Source organism: Corvus hawaiiensis, chromosome 15, assembly GCF_020740725.1.
Source record: "Corvus hawaiiensis isolate bCorHaw1 chromosome 15, bCorHaw1.pri.cur, whole genome shotgun sequence".
In the NCBI taxonomy this organism is placed as follows: domain Eukaryota; kingdom Metazoa; phylum Chordata; class Aves; order Passeriformes; family Corvidae; genus Corvus; species Corvus hawaiiensis.
This window is the reverse complement of record NC_063227.1, coordinates 19014558-19034585: the sequence shown is the minus strand read 5'-3', so window position 1 is coordinate 19034585 and position 20028 is coordinate 19014558. Positions and strand designations below refer to the sequence as shown.

The 20028-nt window shown below is 62.6% G+C and overlaps 1 protein-coding gene across 4 annotated transcripts in view; it reads right to left on the bottom strand.

Annotated features, from left to right (window-relative positions):
- Window positions 1-8413: 8413 nt before the first annotated feature.
- Window positions 8414-20028, bottom strand: part of PCDH1 (protocadherin 1) — a 57444-nt gene continuing 45829 nt past the window's right edge. For 3 of the 4 annotated variants that reach the window (XM_048319676.1, XM_048319674.1, XM_048319675.1), the window contains exon 5: window positions 8414-9691. In XM_048319676.1, coding sequence (XP_048175633.1) covers window positions 9306-9691 — 386 coding nt within the window. In that variant the 3' untranslated portion in view covers window positions 8414-9305. Of the gene's footprint in view, window positions 9692-11333; window positions 11377-20028 lie in introns of all 4 variants that reach the window. The other variant, XM_048319677.1, reaches the window with a different exon arrangement.

The following is a 20028-nucleotide window of genomic DNA, read 5'->3' as shown; positions in this document are numbered from 1 at the left end:
CGGATCCGTGGCAGGCGTTCATTTGCAGGAGTTTTCCAAAGCTGCCTTTCCCCAGGAATGTGGGTGCTGGGATGTGATTGGCACCTGCAGGACGGATGGACGGGCAGGGAGGGAGCCGGGGAGGGAGGGCAGGCACGGATCCCTCTCCGTGGCGCTGAGCGTGGCTCCCATTCGCGCTAATCCCATTAGAGCCGCTCGCACTAAGCCCCCGAGCCTGCCTTATCCAGGGAGTGGCTGGGCCGTGCTCTGGGCCAGGCTCAGCTCGGGCAGATGGGTAGGAGAGCTCGGTCCAGGCAGCTGTGCCTCCTTGTGGGATTAAATCATGGTGCCAGGCCAGCCTGGGGATTCACACCGGGATAAAGGGGGCTCGGAGCACTGGGAGGGGTTGGGAGCGGAGCAGGGACGGGGACGGGGTGGGGTGAGAGCTCTGGGGATGAGGGGATGGGGATGGGGTGGGGTGAGAGCTCTGGGGATGAGGGATGGGGGCAGTGTGGGGTGAGAGCTCTGGGGATGAGGGGATGGGGATGGGGTGGGGTGAGAGCTCTGGGGATGAGGGATGGGGGCAGTGTGGGGTGAGAGCTCTGGGGATGAGGGATGGGGATGGGGTGGGGTGGAAGCTGCTTTGGGATGAGGGATGGGGGCAGTGTGGGGTGGAAGCTGCTTTGGGATGATCACCTGGCCAGGGAGGGAGGTGAGGGACTGTCCCTGTGCTGAGGTGGCAGTTCCCCACTGGCAGAGGAGCAGAGCTCCCGCCCGTGATCAGCTGCTGGTGGCAGCACCCCGGCCCTGTCCCCATCAATCTGCCTGTGGGAATCAAGGGAGCCGTGCGTTCTGCCGGGGCTCCGGCTCCAGAGCCCCCCAGAGAGGGGGCTGGGCTGGCTCTAAATCTCCTAATCCCCTTCATCAGAGTGCCAGACAAGCAGAGACACCGAGCAAACTGCCTGGGGCCGGGCCCCCCAGCCTCCTCTGAGCTGCTGCAAATCCCAATCATCCTGCGGGCGATTACAGGGGCTTCTCCTGCAGCACAATATCCAATCTCCCCCAGAGGCCACCACAACATATGCAGGGCCAGGCTCCGGGGCCACCGCGGGCTTGTCTCTCGCTCATCCTATTAGCGGAGCGCCTGGCGGGGCCGTGCGGGGCCGGGCACCTCCCGCAGCCGGCGCAGGAAGGAGGGAGCGGCTGCGCCAGCCACGGCCCCGCTCCTCCAGCACTCCGGGCTCTGTTCCCAACCCTGGTCCGGCCGCTGAAGCCTCTCCCTGCCCTCTCCATGGTCCTGCTCTGGAGGTTTCGCAGCTGCCTCTGGGAATCGTGGAATAAAACACATCTGCTGATGAAAAAAAAAGTGGTGTCAGCTCTTCAATTCTTTTGGAACCTCTACCCTGAGCACCGGGCTGGCTCCGCGGTGAGCCAGAGCCCTGCTTCCATGCCAGCAGGGATTTGTGGCCATCATCACAGCAGAAAGAGCTGTCCCGTTGCTCATCCAAGGAAAAATCCACCCTGCTGGGCACTCGCTGCTCAGCCAGCCCTGGGCAGGGCTCTGCTGGCTCACTCCCTGCTCTCACCGGAGCTGCTTGGCCCAGGAACCACCTCAGCATCTTTGAAATTCTTTAAGGATTCAGGAAGAACAGATGAGGCCGTTCTGAGGTTCCCACCTGGCTCCCTGCTTCCAGCTCCCAGAAATGCCCATTGCTCTGGGATTCAGGAGCTCAGGGAAGGGAGCACACGGGCACTGATGTGAGGGGGTGAGGCCCTGAGGCTGCCCAGAGCAGCTGGGGCTGCCCCTGGATCCCTGGCAGTGTCCAAGGCCAGGCTGGACATTGGGGCTTGGAGCAGCCTGGGACAGTGGGAGGTGTCCTTGCCCATGGCAGGTCCCTTCCAACCCAAACCCTCCTGTGCTCCTGTGGCTACTGAGAATCCAGCTTTAAACCCCACCGAGCTTAGGGCTGGGCATATTCCTGCAGGGAAAACGCTCAGGAAGGGCAGTCTGTGAGGAAACGGTGCCACTGCACTGCTGGAGCCAGGGAGACATCCCAAACCTCATCCCCATTACCATGCAAGCCCTGAAAATGACCCTGCCAGGTCTGTGCAGGCAGCTGGACAGCTGGGGCTGCGGGGTCAGGCCCTCAGGAGGCACGGGAATTAAATTTCCCGTCAAAATGGATGTCCCTGGCCTGGCACATTCCCAGCTGCTGCTGTAAGCCAGGACCCAATTAAACCGGAGGTACCTGGAAAAGCCAGGTCACAACAAAGCTCTGGCACGAGCCCAGCCCATCCCCTGTCACCCGCTGTCCCCAGCAGCCACCCCTCACCCCTCTCTGCAGGTGCCCCAATCCCAGGGAAGGCACCAGGAGGAGCAGATCCATCTCCTCCGCCTCCAGCCAGGCCTGAATCCCCACGGGCTGAGCAGGGACACTGAGGCCGCATTACTCTGCTGCTGGAGCCCGGCCAGGTGGGACAGTCCTGCAGTGCCCATTCCTGTTCCCACCCCCTGCAGGGCTCCGTGGGCACCGGATCCCATCAGAGGGTGGTGCTGATGGGATCCCTGTGCCCATTCCTGTTTCCCATTCCCTGCAGGGCTCCATGGGCACCGGATCCCATCGGAGGGTGGTGCTGATGGGATCCCTGTGCCCATTCCTGTCTCCCATTCCCTGCAGGGCTCCGTGGGCACCAAATCCCATCGGACGGTGGTGCTGATGGGATCCCTGTGCCCATTCCTGTCTCCCATCTCCCTGCAGGGCTCTGTGGGCACCAAATCCCATTGGAGGGTGGTGCTGATGGGATCCCTGTGCCCATTCCTGTTTCCCATCCCCTGCAGGGCTCCGTGGGCACCGGATCCCATCAGAGGGTGGTGCTGATGGATCCCTGTGCCCATTTCTGTCTCCCATCTCCCTGCAGGGCTCCATGGGCACCGGATCCCATTGAGGGTGGTGCTGATGGATCCCTGTGCCCATTCCTGTCTCCCATCTCCCTGCAGGGCTCTGTGGGCACCAAATCCCATTGGAGGGTGGTGCTGATGGGATCCCTGTGCCCATTCCTGTTTCCCATCCCCTGCAGGGCTCCGTGGGCACCGGATCCCATCAGAGGGTGGTGCTGATGGATCCCTGTGCCCATTTCTGTCTCCCATCTCCCTGCAGGGCTCCATGGGCACCGGATCCCATTGAGGGTGGTGCTGATGGATCCCTGTGCCCATTCCTGTTTCCCATCCCCTGCAGGGCTCCGTGGGCACTGGATCCCATTGGAGGGAGGTGCTGATGGGATCCCTGTGCCCATTCCTGTTTCCCATCTCCCTGCAGGGCTCCGTGGGCACCAGATCCCATTGGAGGGAGGTGCTGATGGGATCCCTGTGCCCATTCCTGTCTCCCATCTCCCTGCAGGGCTCCGTGGGCACCAAATCCCATCGGAGGGAGGTGCTGATGAATCCCTGTGCCCATTCCTGTCTCCCATCTCCCTGCAGGGCTCCGTGGGCACCGGATCCCATTGGAGGGTGGTGCTGATGGGATCCCTGTGCCCATTCCTGTCTCCCATCTCCCTGCAGGGCTCCGTGGGCACCGGATCCCATTGGAGGGTGGTGCTGATGGGATCCATGTGCCCATTCCTGTTTCCCATCCCCTGCAGGGCTCCATGGGCACCGGATCCCATTGAGGGTGGTGCTGATGGATCCCTGTGCCCATTCCTGTTTCCCATCTCCCTGCAGGGCTCCGTGGGCACCAAATCCCATCGGAGGGTGGTGCTGATGGATCCCTGTGCCCATTCCTGTTTCCCATCCCCTGCAGGGCTCCGTGGGCACTGGATCCCATTGGAGGGAGGTGCTGATGGGATCCCTGTGCCCATTCCTGTCTCCCATCTCCCTGCAGGGCTCCGTGGGCACCAAATCCCATCGGAGGGTGGTGCTGATGGATCCCTGTGCCCATTCCTGTCTCCCATCTCCCTGCAGGGCTCCGTGGGCACCGGATCCCATTGGAGGGAGGTGCTGATGGGATCCCTGTGCCCATTCCTGTTTCCCATCTCCCTGCAGGGCTCCGTGGGCACTGGATCCCATCGGAGGGTGGTGCTGCCGGGATCCCTGTGCCCGAGCCCCCGGCCGTGCTGGGCAGCTGCAGCATCCGCAGCATCCGCAGGCCCCTTCCCAGCCGGTAATTGATGTGTGCTGCCATGGAAACCGGAGGGCTCCAGCCCGGCACGGAGCCGGCTGGATGCGAGCTCGGGGCTGTGCTGGAGGAGCGGGGAGGCGTCGTGTGGGGTGAGGGGAGAGCACAGGAACGGGGAGGAGAGGCAGGGAGGGAACGAGGAGGAGAAGGAGTGGCTGGGAAAGGGACAGCAGAGAGGGGAAGGAGGCACAGATGGGATCGGGGAGCGGTCTGGGTATCCTGGGATGGCTGAGGAGGAGAAGGGGGCGTGAGGAGAAACCGCAGGGCATGGCATGGGGCCAGGGGTGTTCAGGAGGGACAGGGAGGGCCTGGGACTGTCTCTGCTTAGGAAAACACCCTTTGGTCACCTGTCCTGGGGACAGGAGGGTGCTGGCGACTCTGTCCCTCTGTGCCAGCTGTGCCAGCCTGGCACCATCCTCAGCACCTGGATCCTCTTTCCCCGGCATGGCAGCAAAGGGCACTGGGTTCCCTGGGCTCCCTGGGGACACATCCCTGCTCCCAGCTGGGCTGGGCCTGCCCCGAGGGGCAGCTGAGAGCCCCCAGCCCTCACTGCAAGGGGGGATCCCTTGGGAGTGGGGGGCACTGGATGCCCTGCCATGGCCCTGCAGAGCCCTGCGGAGGGGATGGCTCGAAAGGAGGCTTTGCAAGGGGGAGTGGAGGCTGAGCTTCATCTTCACGTGGGAACTCTTCCTTCCTGGAGGCTTCCAAGCTGGGAAGGAGTCTTGGCCTGGTGGTCCAACCACAGAGCTGAGCAGGGAGAGGTGCCAGGCTGTGTGTGAGCCCAGCACAGCCCAGATGTGCCACACCTGTACGGAGCCCACCAGAGAGGGGTGGTACAGGGCTCTGCCCCGAGCCAGGAAATCTCCCGGTGCAGCTGGGGATGGTCGGGATCCTGTGCAAAGGCAGGCAGGGAAACGCTCCCTGCAGCTGGGGTGGGAAGAGCTGCAAATGTGCCCTGGCTTGGAGGGACGCAGCTGATTCCAAAGGGTCTGAACTACCTAAAAAACCCAGCCATGCCTGGGAAAGGAGATGGTGAAATGGTGGGGCACGGAGCAAATCTCCAAGGAGCAGTGGTAGAGGTGGGAGAGGGTCTGGAGCACGTTGATGGGATTTTCCTGATTCCCACCTTGGCTGGTGACCGGTGCAGGCAGCCTTGGGGCTGGAGGTGTCTTTCCATTGAAATATTTTGGGTTTCAATCATAAAATCAATCCCAGAACCATGGAACAGCTTGTGCTGGAAGGGGCCTGAGAGCTCATCCAGCTCCAACCCACTGGAGCAGGATGATCCAAACCCCGTCCCGCCTGGCCTTGAAGGACACAGCTCCGTGGGAAAGTGCTCTGGGGGATTATCTTCCTTGTCCTTGTGCAGGAACATCCCCAAGCTGGAAAACAGGGAGACAGGAGCAGGGCTCCTTGCACCTGGAGGAAGGCAGGCACATCCCAAAGCCTTCCCAGCCCTTTCTTCCCTGAGGACGCTCAGGGGGACTCGTGGGAAGAAGCAGGCGGGCGCAGGCAGCCGGGTTTTCACACTTTTATTGTAAAGCTTTAGGAAGGGCTAATTACAATGGAGTTGGTCATCTGACAGCTCAGCAAACGAACGGAACAGGGGAGAACGGAAAGGGGATCACGACGGTGTCATGCTCACGGCTCCGAACGGAAAGAGTTACAAGGGAATCAATTTGTGCTCACAGCGCCCGGGGAAAACCAAGCCCAAGGCCCAAAGGCTTCCCCGCACAGGGAAATGCATCACACATTGAGCAGTACAACCTTAGCAAGAGGCGTCGCCTTAGACGTAGGGCACCATCTGAAAAATAGTGGGGTACTTTACTCTGCCATAGGATTTCTCCTTTAGAAAAGCTACACCTGCATGTACATAAAACTGTACAAAAAACAAGGCATCACAAGCAAGGAAATGAAATCTCGTATAAATAGAACCAACACTGAAGAGCTACAAAGGGGTCGCTTAGATCCTTCCCACGCAGCCCGCCTGCTCCCTGGCTCCCACCTTTGGTTTTCCCCCTGGCTTGTCCTAGTGCAGTGTGAGATACAGTGAACCCTCCTCCTCCTCCTCCTCCTCCTCCTCCCTGTGCTTGTCTAGACTGGAGCCCGTGGGGAGCTGTCCCCCCCCACGTGCACAGAGGCTTTATCCTTCTGGCTTATAATTGTGCAAATGAGCTTCTTCCCACAGCACCTCTCCTCGCCCTCCCCCGGGACTGATCCCCAGTGGCACTGGGAGCTTCCCCCCAGAACAAATCCCCTCAAACCCCTCTCCCAGGACTGATGTCCAGCGCCCTCTCCTCCCCAGGGACCCATCCCCCTGCACCCTGGCACCCCACTGAGGCCCCGGTCCCACTGCCCCCTCTGGCCTTCCCCACACGCCCACCCAGCGCCCCGAGACCCCCAACCCCTCTGCACCCCCAGACACCCAACCCTGGTACCAAACTGTGCCCCACTGTGCTCCCCTTCAAAGCCCCACCACCCCTCTGTGCACCCCACAGGACTCATCCATCCCCACCCCCATCCCCAAACCCACCCCCAAACCCATCCCTCGGGGACGGACCCCTCTGCACCCCACCCCCCCCCATGCTCGCACTGAGGATATCGCCAGGTGCTCCAGGAGACGACACAGCAATTCCAGCCACGGGAATTCCAGCCACGGGAATTCCAGCCTCGGGATCCCTCTGGAGACCCCAGCACAAGGTAGGGAGCCCACCCGCCGCGATAAGGTGGTCTTGGACAAGCCCCCCTCGGATGTGGCTCTCCCGGGGGTCCCCAAGAGGGGCACTGGACACTGCCACTGCCTGAGCCCAGGGGAGGCGTGAGCAGCCGAGTTGGCAGTGGAGTCAAAGATCGTGGCCAGCGCGGCCAAATTGCACATTCTGCCCAGTTTGGCCCTGAAACTACAGAGCTACAATAAAAACGAGTTCAGGAGCGGGAGCTGCTCAGGCAGCCAGACCGGGGGAACGCGGCCCCGCAGGGCAGAGCAGGAATCCCGGCCGGGGCGGGCGGCTGCACATCCACCGGGAGCATCCCGCCCGCCTCCAGGGACACCCGGCCGGGCGGGAGCAGCAGCGGGAGGCCGGGAGGAGGGTCCTGCCTCCTCCGGGTGGCACCGCCAGGTGCCGGGGCCGCGGGCGATGCGGGGTGGCGGCGGTGCCACCCGGGGAAGGCAGGGCTGGGGCACGGGGGGACACGAGGGACACGAAGCAGCGGGTGCGAGCAGGCGCCTTCTGCCGCCCTTCCTTTGTCGCCCGGGCTCGGCTGGCGCCGTGTCCCCTCGGGGAGCCGCACGGGGAGGTGGCTGCACCCCGCCACTGCCCCAGAAAGAGAGAGGAGCTGCTCAGAGCGGGGTGCTGGAGGGGGAGGAGGCTGGGCAGGGGGCCCGACAGGCACTACAGCTATGGCAGGGCAGGCCCTGCCCCGCCCCGGCCCTGCGGGGTCCCTGCGCCCCCGGAGCCCGGTAGAGCCACCCGCCAGCCCCGCGGGGACGGACCGTGCGGTCCGGGGATGCTCTGCCGCAGGACACCCATCCTGCTGGCCTCGCTCCCTCAGGAAGATGCCGGAGCTGGAGACGGGAAGCACAAGGGTGCAGCACGGCCCTTCCCGCGGCCCGGAGGGCCAGGACTGGCAAGGGCTACCCAGGAATGAGGCGCGAGTCGCCCGGACCCCTCCTGCCAGGGGTGCATCCCGAAACCAGGACTGTGCCCCGGCTGCCAAGGGAGCAGTGACAGAGCCAAGGGTCCCCCTCTGGGGAGCCCTGTGAGGGGCAGGGGCTCCGCTCCCCCCGCCCCGGCCGGGGACCCTGCACGGGAGCTGAGGACGCCGGGGCAGCGGGGACCTGCCGGGGAGACCGGTGGACCTTTGACAATGGAAGAGAAAGCTGGACCCCGTGAGAGTGGCCCTGTGGCCTAAGGGCGGCGGGAGTCCAGCGGGCAGGGGCTCGGCGGCCCCCGGTGTGACCCTGAGACAAAGCTCCTCCTCACAAAGGCAATGGTGGCTTTACAGGCGGATGGGACGGAGGTGGAGGGCGCGGCACAGCCTGGCCTCGTGGGCATTTCCCCTGCCCCGGGGGGGCCCGAGGCGATGGGCTGAGAGCCGGAGCCGCTGGCGACCTCCCTGCCAGCAGAGGCGGACTGAGGGCTTCTCCGGACCCAGCCGGTCCCTTGCCTGGGGACACCCCCTCCCCGGACCCAGCCGGTCCCTTGACTGGGGGCTTCCCCACCCCTCCTCCACCCGCCAGCCGCAGGGCCACCACCGGGGACCCCCCCCCCCACCCCAAAGCAGCCCCCACCTATGGCACCGGGCAGTCCCTAGGGACCCTGCAGCTTGTGGGCACAGTGACAACGTTCAGAAAGAGATCCAGGCTGAAAAATAGCAAAGTCCCTACAGTCCGGCCAGGATGCTGCCCCTCTCCTCCAGCTCCCCAGCTGCTGTTTCAGGGACTGATCACATCTCTATTTACAATATAGAACATGAGTGCGGGCCGGACGCTGCGCTCCCAGGGGCTCTTCCACGCACGAAACCATTCAAAGCTGGAACTTGCTCCCTGTGGTTTGTTATTTTTCTTTTTCTCTCTCTTTTTTTTTTTTTTTTTTGTTTGGTTTTTCCTCTTTTTTTTTTTTTTTTTGTCTGGATTTTTTTTTTCTCTTTTGTTTTGTTTTCTCCTTAAACGTCTTTTTTTTTGTTTGTTTGTTTGTTTGTTTCAAGGACAATAAAAAGTTGCGATCAGGCAGGACTTGAATGTCATTCCTAAGATTCGTATTTACAGGAGTCTACAGCAAAGAGACAGGCAGCTGGCTCCCCGTGCTCGGGGACACCCCTCGTCCTATGCCCCAGGAACTCCACCAGCTCTGCGTGGACCTTTGGTACGTAAGCCCTTCTCTCCCCTTCTCCGTGCCCTCCGCACCAGGAGCCTGCCCAGCCCTCCCTGGCAGCAGTTCGGGATGCTCGGCAATCGGGGTTGGGATGCTTCTCATCCTCCCCACCCACCCCCAGCCCCGGGAAACACGGGGTTAAAAAGGCGCTCCTCTCCTCCCTGCCTCGCCCTGCCCTGCTCCCCGCAGAGCCCCCTGCCTGGAGAAGCGGCCGGAGCCATAAAGCATCGAAGTGGGAAATGTTCCTCTGGCCTCCGCTCCCTGCCCCTCGCGCCCAGCCTCACAGGTAGATCTCCCTCTTGGTGGTCTGGGCCGAGGGGGTGGTGGCTGGCTGGAAGTCCGAGGTCTGGGTGAGAGGAATTTCTTCCATGGGAGAGTCCTTGCAGGGCTCATGGCTACTATTGGAGAAGGCACTGTACGTGGGGAGCAGGCGGAGGTTGGCCATTTTGGTGCTGCGCTCTTCCGACAGTCTGGGGCTGCCGTTCCCGACTTGCTCTTGACTCCCTCGGTCTTGGTAAGGCACAAAAGTGGAGAGTTTGAGGGCGTTCTTGGGCCTGCGGCTGGGGGAGGACTGGCCGGGCATCCAGCAGGTGTCGGAGTGGCCGAACTCCGTGCACTCCCGGGTGCAGGTCCCAGTCATGGCTACATCGGGCAGAGGCCGGAGATCTGCGGGGAACAAGGGACAGCAGTGTCACACCCAGGAACCCCGGCTCGGGATGCGGGGATGGAGCGCGGGGATGAGCGGCAGGGACTGGACAGCTCCCTCCTACCCATGCTGGGAGGGACAGCCGGACCCACGGACACCCCCAGAGCCGGACCCACGGACACCCCTGGAGCCAGACCCACGGACACCCCTGGAGCCAGACCCACGGACAGCCAGGGAGCAAAGCAGAGCTGGGAGGGGAACCCAAGGCCACAGAGAAACAGGAAGCAGAGCACAGAGCAGAGCTCAGCGAGCCCCTTCGGGACAAGGATGGCACAGGGAGCCTGGGTTTGCACAGCGGGACACACGCTGCCACCAGGCTTATGATCCCAAAAGTTTAGGCAGCACCTGGAACCTGCTAAGCTCCAGGAATTTCCACTGGGTACCACCAGTGGTTTCACTGTGCAGAGGCAGAACCGCCCTGAACTCAGCCCCGAGGCACAGCCGTGTGTCCTGGGCAGCATCCTCGGGCATCCCTGCTCTGCTCCCACCAGGCATTCCAGGCCACATTCCAGCCTCCCCCTGGCACCCTCAGCAGGAGCCACAAGCCCAGGCAGAAGTCCTGGTCTCCTGTGGAGCCTGAAACCCCCAAGCACACGGAGGCAAAGCCATGAGAGGCTGGAGATGCCGGGAGCCCCCCATGCCAGGGGTGCCCTGTGCACCAAACCCTGTCCCTGAGGGAGCCCAGCACCCGAGGGCACCACAGCTCCCTGCTCCTGGCACAGCCGGGACACGGAGCACCAGTTACACCAGTCCACGGTCTGGTGTCCTCACACAGCAGCCACCCCCTACCCCAGGTGTCACCGAGCCTTGGCCAGGTGTCCTTGGCACAGGCAGCATCTGTCACGAGGCTTCCGAGGCCAGAATTTGGCACTTCCATGCCGAGCTGAGCGTCCCTCCAAGAGCCATCCTGGTCATGAGCCATTCCTTGATTCCCACCCCAATTTGGGACACCGCAGAGCGCCCTGGGACACGTCACTGCCTGCTGCCACAGGCAGAGCCAGCCTGGTGCTGGTGCTGGGGTGGAAGTGGGAGCTTGAGACCGCTCGGACTTCCAGATGTTCCTGTGGTTCCCAAAAATGCCCTCCATGTCTCCTCCACCGTGGAGCTCTCTCCACTGACAGACTGATGGAGGGAGATGCCAGAGAGCTCTGAGGACCTGAGACATGTGGGACATCCCCCTTCCCACTGGATACACACAATCCCCTGATCCCAAAAGCAGGGCAGACCCACAGGTGCTCCCTGAGCCCTGGGAAGAAGCAAAGAGCACCATAGTGGGGTTTCTGCCCTGGCCAACGCTCCCTCCTGCCACCAGTTTGGAATTGTCACACCCCCGAGTCACCCTGGCACAGCTTTCACACACAGGATGCAGGGAAGGCTCCAGACAATGCTGGGAATGCTTGACACAGGCATGGACGAAGGGGCAAAGTCAGCAGCCAACCACTGTGCGAGCATATCTTGCCCTACAACAGCCCCCAGCAACCGTCCCCAAATCCTCAGCTGGGGGCTGAGGCAGCCCACTTCTCCCCCTAGGGCCTGTGCCCGCATTCCATCCCTGGCGCCCACGGAAGCTGGGATATCCTGGCGGGAGCCACACGGACATACCTGATGGCAGCCCCCCTTCACAGCCTGCTCCGCTCAGGGGACTCTGATGAGGGGCAGAAAAAGGACGACAGGGTCACGTCAGTGCACAGCCCCGGCCTCCACACCCCCTTCAGCCTGTGCCACCCCCCGTCACACTGCTCCGAGCCCTGTCCCCCTTGTCCCCGCTGCCTCCTCGGCCTCTCCTGGCCCTGCTCCAGCCTCCTGGAGGCTGCTTGGCCGTGGCTGCTCCTCCCTCACTCCTCGCTCCAGCTTTATCCCGATCCTCCCTGGAGCCCGGTGGCCCTCGCTGGACTCACACGGGGGACACTCGAAGCCACCCGGGTGGTGACACCAGAAGCTCAGGCGTGCAGAGGGGCTGGGGCTGTGCACACACAAGGATACACACACGGACACACGTGGATACACACACGGATCTGTCCGAGCAGGATGCTCCGCCCTGCTCACAGCACAGGGCACAGCCATGCTCACACTGCGGGGACAGAAGCAGCAGCACAAAAGCAGCAGCGCGGGGGACACGGCAGCGGCACGGGCGGCACCAGGGCACAGCTTGGCAGGGCACGTCCTTGGGGCTGGCCATGCACCAGCCGCCCCATTTCCGGGGGAATGGCCTCCTTCCTCTCCCCCAGCTCAGCTGGAATGGGAGATGGGGAACCAGAGGCACAACAGCTCCGTTTTCATCCCTGCTCCGTGCAAGTCGAAGCAGAGAACGGAGCCTGAATCCAAGAGGATCCATCAGGTTTTCCTCTCAGGACCACAGGATGCCCCAGTGGCCACGCAATGGCTTGGTCACTCTGAGGTGGTGTTCTGTGGTCTTTCACTTCTGTCCAAGAGGAATTATGGCCATCCTTTCCTCACCAGCTTTCCCCCTGCACATCCTTTCCTCCCCCAGAAAGGCGCTGGTGCTCTGTGCTCCTGGGCGAGTGGATGGGAGCCATCCCCTCTTCCTGGGGCAGAAGGAGCTTTGCCGAGCCCACGGAGGGGACTGGCAGGGCTGAAATAAAATCCACCTCTGCAGGGAATAAAGCTACAGAGATTTCCCCGTGCCAGCAGCAGCTTGGGAATGGCAGGATCAAGCAGGAACGCTGTGTTCAGGGGCTTTTATTCTGCTTTTCCCATTGTCTGCTCCTGGCACTGAAGCCTTTTTCCAGCGTTGTCCCCTCGCTTGCGGGGCCACTGAGGAGCGGATTCTGTGCCATGAGCCCGGAACAGGGCAGGGCAGAATTCCTGAATAGCTGGGACTGAGGGAAAACACGACCCCATGGCCTAATTCCCAGCACATGCTGGTGGCTCAGGGATGTGCCGCCAGGCAAGCACTAATCCATCTTTGGTGGGAATTTCGCCCATCGCTTTTCCCAAATTTTGTGGGGTGGTGAGGTAGGCTCGCACCTCGGGGTGCACAAAGGGCACTCGGGATTTCGGGCCCCTCCTCCACCCAAAATGCAAGGTTGTGCCTCTGAAGCCCTGGAATGTGACAATATTCCCGGGGGATGACGAGGACGGCCGCGGCCTCGGCAGCACCACGGCATCCTGGCCACGCCGAGTTGTGCAGTTGCTGGGTTCCCCTGAGCGTTGACCCATCCTGGTTATCCTCCCTCCAGGCCTCCAGACTGTGCTTCCCAGCCAGGGAAGCAGTGGCTTGGCCACTCACAACCCCCCCATCCTCCCGGCTCCCCCCTTCCTGCAGCTTTGCCTCTCTCTGGTACCCCCTTGTCCGCTGCCCCGGGGCTCTCTCCTCCTCAGGGATGAATCCAGGGCAGGAAAAACCCTTTGGGTTTTTGGCGGGCACGGTGGGGGTTTTACACCGGGATGCCCTCAGAGATGCCCCCTGGAGCCGTGGCACTGCTCCCATGCTGTTCCCGTCTCCTGCTCCTCGGGAAGGAGGCTGGGCCAGGCTGGCTCCTCCGGGAACAGGCTCACATCAGTGCTGCTGCTGATTTTTGCTGCCTGCCTCTCTCCCCACCCAGAGCAGGAGCTCATCCCGTCACAGCCGCCTCTCTGAAACCATACTGGGGGATTCCAGCAGAGCTCTGGGGCACTTTGGGAATGAGACAAAAGCAGCAGCCTCAGACAGCAGCGCTTCCATCTCCTGCAGGAGACGGGCAGAGGTTCCCTCGCCCTCTGCAAGCCCGGGAGCTCCAAGCACAGGCCCAGAGCCAGCCCCGAGCATGTTTTTTATGCCACCCCAGCCTGGTTTGGTCCTCCCGTGTCTTCCACTTGCATCGGACGGCGGCACCGTGCAGTGTCAGGAGAGCAGGGATGGATGAGGCGGCACAGGAGAGGGCTCGGAAGGGAGGGGAGGTGCTGGAGCAGCTCTGGAGGGGAGGCAGTGGGGCTGTGACAGAGCAGAGCACAGCAGAGGATGCAGAGAAGCCCGGGAAAGAGGAGGAGGGAAGCACAGCATGCCAGGAGGGACGGGAGAGGCTCGGTGGTGTGGAGAAACGGGGAATGGGAGAGCGGGGAGAGCAGCTGGGAGGAAAACCGGATGCTTTCCCATAGCTGGGATCAGAAAGAGCCTTCTTGGCCTCCACTGGCCACTCGTCCCACCCAGCTGCCCCGAAAGCAGAGCCCCAAAGCCCTGAGCTGTGCTGGCCCCGGGGACAGGGGGATGGAGCAGGGCCCAGAGGTTTGTCCTCAGCCAGGGCAGGGGGCAGTGCTCCCAGGAGAGGCAGCTTGGCCACCGAGCTGTGGACACCTGGAAATGCCCCTTCTCCCATTCCAAGCCCTCAGGGCTCTGCAGACCCCTCCGGGATGTCCCTGACGGTGGTGGCCTCCCATGACATCCTCTCCCAGCAGCACTGTCCCCCCTCCCTGTGCAACAAGGACTCCCTTCCTACCCCACAGCTCCTGGCAGTTGGCACCGTTCCCTACTCCACCATTCCTGGAGCCGTTCTCCTGCACCATCACTCCTCCAGGAACCATTCCCGGGACTCCTGCGACCCGCTGCCCACAGCAGAGCTGCTCACGGGCCCCATCCTGCCGTGCCAGTGTTCTCCAGCGGTGCCACTCCCTGCAGCGCCACTCCCCACAGGTGTGTCCCCCACAGTGTGTCCCCCCCAGGTGTGTCCCCCAGGTGTGTCCCCCAGGTGTGTCCCCCAGGTGTGTCCCCCACGGCGCACTCCCAAAGGCACAGCTCTCCCACGGCGCCGCTCCCCACAGGTGCCGCTCCCCGCAGCGCCGTTCCCGGGAAGCGCCATCCCCCACGGCGCCGCTGCCTCCAGGTACGGCTCCCCCGGGGTGCCACGTCCCTCAGGTGCCATGTTCTGGGCTGCTGCCGCCTCCAGGTGCTGCCTCCCTCCGCTGCTGCCTTCCCCGCAGGCAGCGCTGCTGCGGTGGAGCCATTTCCTCCAGGTTCCATGTTTTACAGCGCTGCTCCCTCCAGATACCACTTCCCTGCGGAGCTGCTTCCTCCAGGCACCGGTGATGCTGCTCCCCTCCCTCCTCAGACACCCTAAGGAAAGCTGGTGGGCATTGTGCAGCCCAGCTATCCCATGTTCTCACACCCCATTGCTATCCTATCCTATCCTATCCTATCCTATCCTATCCTATCCTATCCTATCCTATCCTATCCCATCCCATCCCATCCCATCCCATCCCATTCCTATCCCATCCTATCCTGTCCTATCCTATCCTATCCTATCCCATCCCATCCCATCCTATCCCATCCTATCCCATCCCATCCCATCCCATCCCATCCCATCCCATCCCATCCCATCCCATCCCATCCCATCCCATCCCATCCCATGCCCTCCTCCACGCCTGTGAATGAATGTCCTTCATTATCCCACCCCTTTATTCCTCGCTCTCCATGCCAGGCCCGGTAGTCTGGAGAAGTCCCCCCACACTGGCACAAGAGGTGCCCACCATCCCAGCCCTGGCCAGCTCAGCGGGAGCTCCCTGCAGGGAACAGGAGCTCCGTGGCCCATTCCCAACACGTTTTTCCCTGGGGCCAGGGCTGTTGGGAGAGGGGAGCTGTGCTGCAGGTGCCTCTGGAGCCAGGATCTCCATCAAAGCCCCCCTTCACGGTCCCCAAATGAGGGGGGCACAGCCAGTGCATGATCCCAGCAGGGAATCATGGAATCATGGAATGTCTTGGGACCCACAAGGATCACCCAGTCCCACCCCTGGCCCTGCACAGACACCCCAGCAACCCCACCCTGTGCACCCCTGGCAGCTCTGGCAGCCTCGGGGCCGTGCCCATTCCCTGGGGAGCCTGGGCAGTGCCTGGCACCCTCTGGGGAAGAACCTTTCCCTGCTCTCCATCCCAAACCTCCCTCTCCAGCCATTCCCTCCTTCCCTGAGCTCTGCCCTCAGCTCCTCTGCTGCAGCTGGACCAGCCCAGTGCCCTCAGCCGCTCCTCGGGCGGCCCCTCCAGACCCTTCCCCAGCCCCGGCTCCCTCCTTTGGACGCTCTGGAGCAGCTTTGGATCTCTCTGATGTTGTGGCACCCAAAGTGCCCCAGCACTGGAGGTGAGGCCGCCCCAGCCCAGAGCAGAGCGGGACAATCCCTCCCTGGGCTGAGCCCCCAGGACACCCTACAGATGTAGGATCCCTCCCACAGCTTCTCACCCATTCCTGGCCCCAGATTCCCATGTGGACCAGCCCAGAGCTCACCAATGTCCCTGTGCAGGCCCTGGGGGAGCTGCTGGAGAGGTGTCTGGCCCCACAGCGCTGCTCCAGGGATTGATGGGCACAGAAACAGCGGGAGCTGGGAGCACGAGAAGCTCGGGAGCTGGGAGCGCAGGCACGGAGCCCCGGCTTTCCCCAGCCGCAGCTCCCTCACCCCCTCCCGGTGCAGACGGTTTGCAGGACCGTTCCTAGCGCTACAACACCCTGACAGATGGCTTCCCAAACTTCCCACCCTCGCTCCAGATGGCTCCCGGTATCGGAGCCCGACCCGGCACTGCCCACCAAGGTGGCGACTGCGGCTCCGAGCCACACCTCCGGCTCCCGGGGCAAGAGCGAGCAACACCCGCTCTTCCAATGAACCCCGAGAGCTCCCCAGCGCACAGACGGGTTTCTGCTGGGCTCCGGAGGCAGGAGATGGAACACACACCCAGCATCTCCCCCAGCCCCGCTGGCTCTGCCCTCGTGCTGAACAGCAGCAGCTCCAGGCAGCACACACAGCTCGCCCCCAAGTTAAGGGGCTGTCAGCCCCCGCATGAGTCCCCGGCTCCTGGAGAACATTCCAACACTCCCGAGCTGCAAGCGGCTTCCCAGCTCCTGCCGAGGGGATCTCAGCACCCCCCGGGAATGGATGGGGACAGATGCACCCACCAGGCTCAGCACCGCCGGCACAGGTGGGGCTGAGGGGCTTTCTTCCTTCTCCCTGCTCTCAGGGATGTGTTCTTCCTCAGCCCAGCTCCCAGGGGATCTCTTCTTCCTTCTCCCATCTCCCAGGGGATCTGTATTTCCTTTTCCCACTCCCAGGGGATCTGATCTTCCCGCGTGTGCCGGAGCTGGAGCTGGAGGAGCCACCTCCCTGCCGCAGTCACACCACGGGCACTGTGAGACAGCGGCCACATGGCCACAGCAATGGCAGGCAGAGCACCCAGATGGATGTTCCCCGACACTGAGCGTGTCCCTGCGGGGCTCACAGGGCTCAGCGACACGCTTAGGGCTCCCAAAATCCCCATCACCCCACAGCTTCCCTGTGGTACCCAGAGAAACAAATCCAACCTCCTATAACAGATTTTGTGCTCGTGGTGCCACCCCCATGATCTCCTACCCTGGCACGGAGGGGCTTCAACCTTCGCTGGACTATAAAAAGCAGAATTATTACACACATGCTGATATAATTATGTTAAGAAGCACCTTAATAGGATTACAGGGTTCAAAGGTTAGGAAATGCCAAAATTAGGATTGTCCAGGCAGCCTTAATTCTCCTCATGAAAGTGCTTTGTGATGCAGACCAGAGTCACACTCCGGTGGGAAATATTTCCCCTGGGGTCCCTTTGTGGCTTCCAGGGAGAGGACAGAACCACCGGGGAGAGATAACGGGGAGGAAGCTGCTTTGCCACTGAGACTCTGCCCCAGAGGCTGCAGAAATCGGGGAAGGTGCAAGGAAAGGGTCAAGAGACCACAGAAAATTCCTTCTTTAAAAATGGGCTGGAGGATGGGTGGGGTTGCTCTCCTAATGAGAAAAAACCAGCAATTTCCTCTCCTCCTTCTGGAAATAAAATATCTGGGCATATTTCACTGGCAATTCTCAAAATATCTGGTACCTGGCACCTGCCCTCCATGAAAGATCGGGTCCTTGCAGCTAAAGCTCGAAGCAGCCAAAAGCAGAGGCGAGGAATGGGCATTGCTGGGCAATCGTCCTCACTCACGTTGCATGAAACAAACCAATGAATGAAATCCTGGATCCATGAATATCCCACACATTACCCTACAGACAAGAGACCTTCCACAGATATCCACCAGAAAGCTTGGGGAGTCCGAATCAATCCATGGAATAACCAAACCCTCCCCCAGCTCCTGCAATACCCAGGTGAGCAACAACGCCTGAGGCTCCTTTAGGAGCGCACGAAGGTCCTAAAACCATGGAATTGCGGGCAGTGGAGCTGCCCTGGTCCCGTCTCCGCCCCAGGAGCAGGGACAGGTGGGAGCACAGGGCTCTCCTGGCTCCGGCAGGGCTAATGATGGTTATGTAAATCCCATGGGAGCGCGGCTCCACCTGCCATCCCCGGGGGCTGCCCGCTCATGCATGCCTTGGATGCGCATTCCTGCTGCCCAAATTCCTCCGCGATTGCTCCCGCCCAATTCCCACCTCGGCTCTGCTGATGGATGCGCGGGATTCCGCCCGTGGGGGGCTGTGGGGGTGACCTGGGCCCCCCTCGAGGCAGCGGCTCCCTGGGGACACGAGAATGGCTCCCCCAGAGCTCCCTGGGGACACGGGAATGGCCATCCCAGAGCTCCCTGGGGACACGGGAATGGCTCCCCCAGAATTCCCTGGGGACACGGGAATGGCCGTCCCAGAACTCCCTGGGGACATGGGAATGGCTCCCCCAGAGCTCCCTGGGGACACGGGAATGGCCATCCCAGAGCTCCCTGGGGACACGGGAATGGCTCCCCCAGAGCTCCCTGGGGACACGGGAATGGCCATCCCAGAGCTCCCTGGGGACACGGGAATGGCCGTCCCAGAGCTCCCTGGGGACACGGGAATGGCTCCCCCAGAGCTCCCTGGGGACACGGGAATGGCCATCCCAGAGCTCCCTGGGGACACGGGAATGGCCGTCCCAGAGCTCCCTGGGGACACGGGAATGGCTCCCCCAGAACTCCCTGGGGACACGGGAATGGCCATCCCAGAGCTCCCTGGGGACACGGGAATGGCTCCCCCAGAGCTCCCTGGGGACACGGGAATGGCCATCCCAGAGCTCCCTGGGGACACGGGAATGGCCGTCCCAGAGCTCCCTGGGGACACAGGAATGGCCGTCCCAGAGCTCCCTGGGGACACGGGAATGGCTCCCCCAGAACTCCCTGGGGACACGGGAATGGCCATCCCAGAGCTCCCTGGGGACACGGGAATGGCCATCCCAGAGCTCCCTGGGGACACGGGAATGGCCGTCCCAGAACTCCCTGGGGACACGGGAATGGCTCCCCCAGAACTCCCTGGGGACACGGGAATGGCTCCTCCAGAACACCCTGGGGACACGGGAATGGCCATCCCAGAGCTCCCTGGGGACACGGGAATGGCTCTCCCAGAACTCCCTGGGGACACGGGAATGGCCGTCCCAGAACTCCCTGGGGACACGGGAATGGCACTCCCAGAACCCCCTGGGGACACGGGAATGGCCATCCCAGAGCTCCCTGGGGACACGGGAATGGCTCCCCCAGAACTCCCTGGGGACATGGGAATGGCTCCCCCAGAACTCCCTGGGGACACGGGAATGGCTCCCCCAGAACTCCCTGGGGACATGGGAATGGCCGTCCCAGAACTCCCTGGGGACACAGGAATGGCTCCCCCAGAACTCCCTGGGGACACGGGAATGGCTCCCCCAGAACCCCCTGGGGACACGGGAATGGCCATCCCAGAACTCTCTGGGGACACAGGAATGGCACCCCCAGAACCCCCTGGGGACACGGAATGGCCATCCCAGAGCTCCCTGGGGACACGGGAATGGCCATCCCAGAACTCCCTGGGGACACGGGAATGGCTCCCCCAGAACTCCCTGGGGACATGGGAATGGCTCCCCCAGAACTCCCTGGGGACACGGGAATGGCTCCCCCAGAACTCCCTGGGGACATGGGAATGGCCGTCCCAGAACTCCCTGGGGACACGGGAATGGCTCCCCCAGAACTCCCTGGGGACACGGGAATGGCCATCCCAGAACTCTCTGGGGACACAGGAATGGCACCCCCAGAACCCCCTGGGGACACGGAATGGCCATCCCAGAGCTCCCTGGGGACACGGGAATGGCCATCCCAGAACTCCCTGGGGACACGGGAATGGCCATCCCAGAGCTCCCTGGCACACTCTGGGTACCCAGTGCTGCCAGCTGATGTGACACAAAGGGCCAGGCCACCAGGAGCAGCATCACCAGTGCCACTGGTGCTCTGGCCAGAGCTCTGGCCACCCACTGAGCTGGTGACACGGTGCCCACAAGCCCAGCTGTCCTTCCCAGCCCTGTGCTGCACTTCACTCTTGGCTGGACCCGGGTGAGGGACAGGTGGTGGCCCTGGTGGCACCAGGTCCTGGG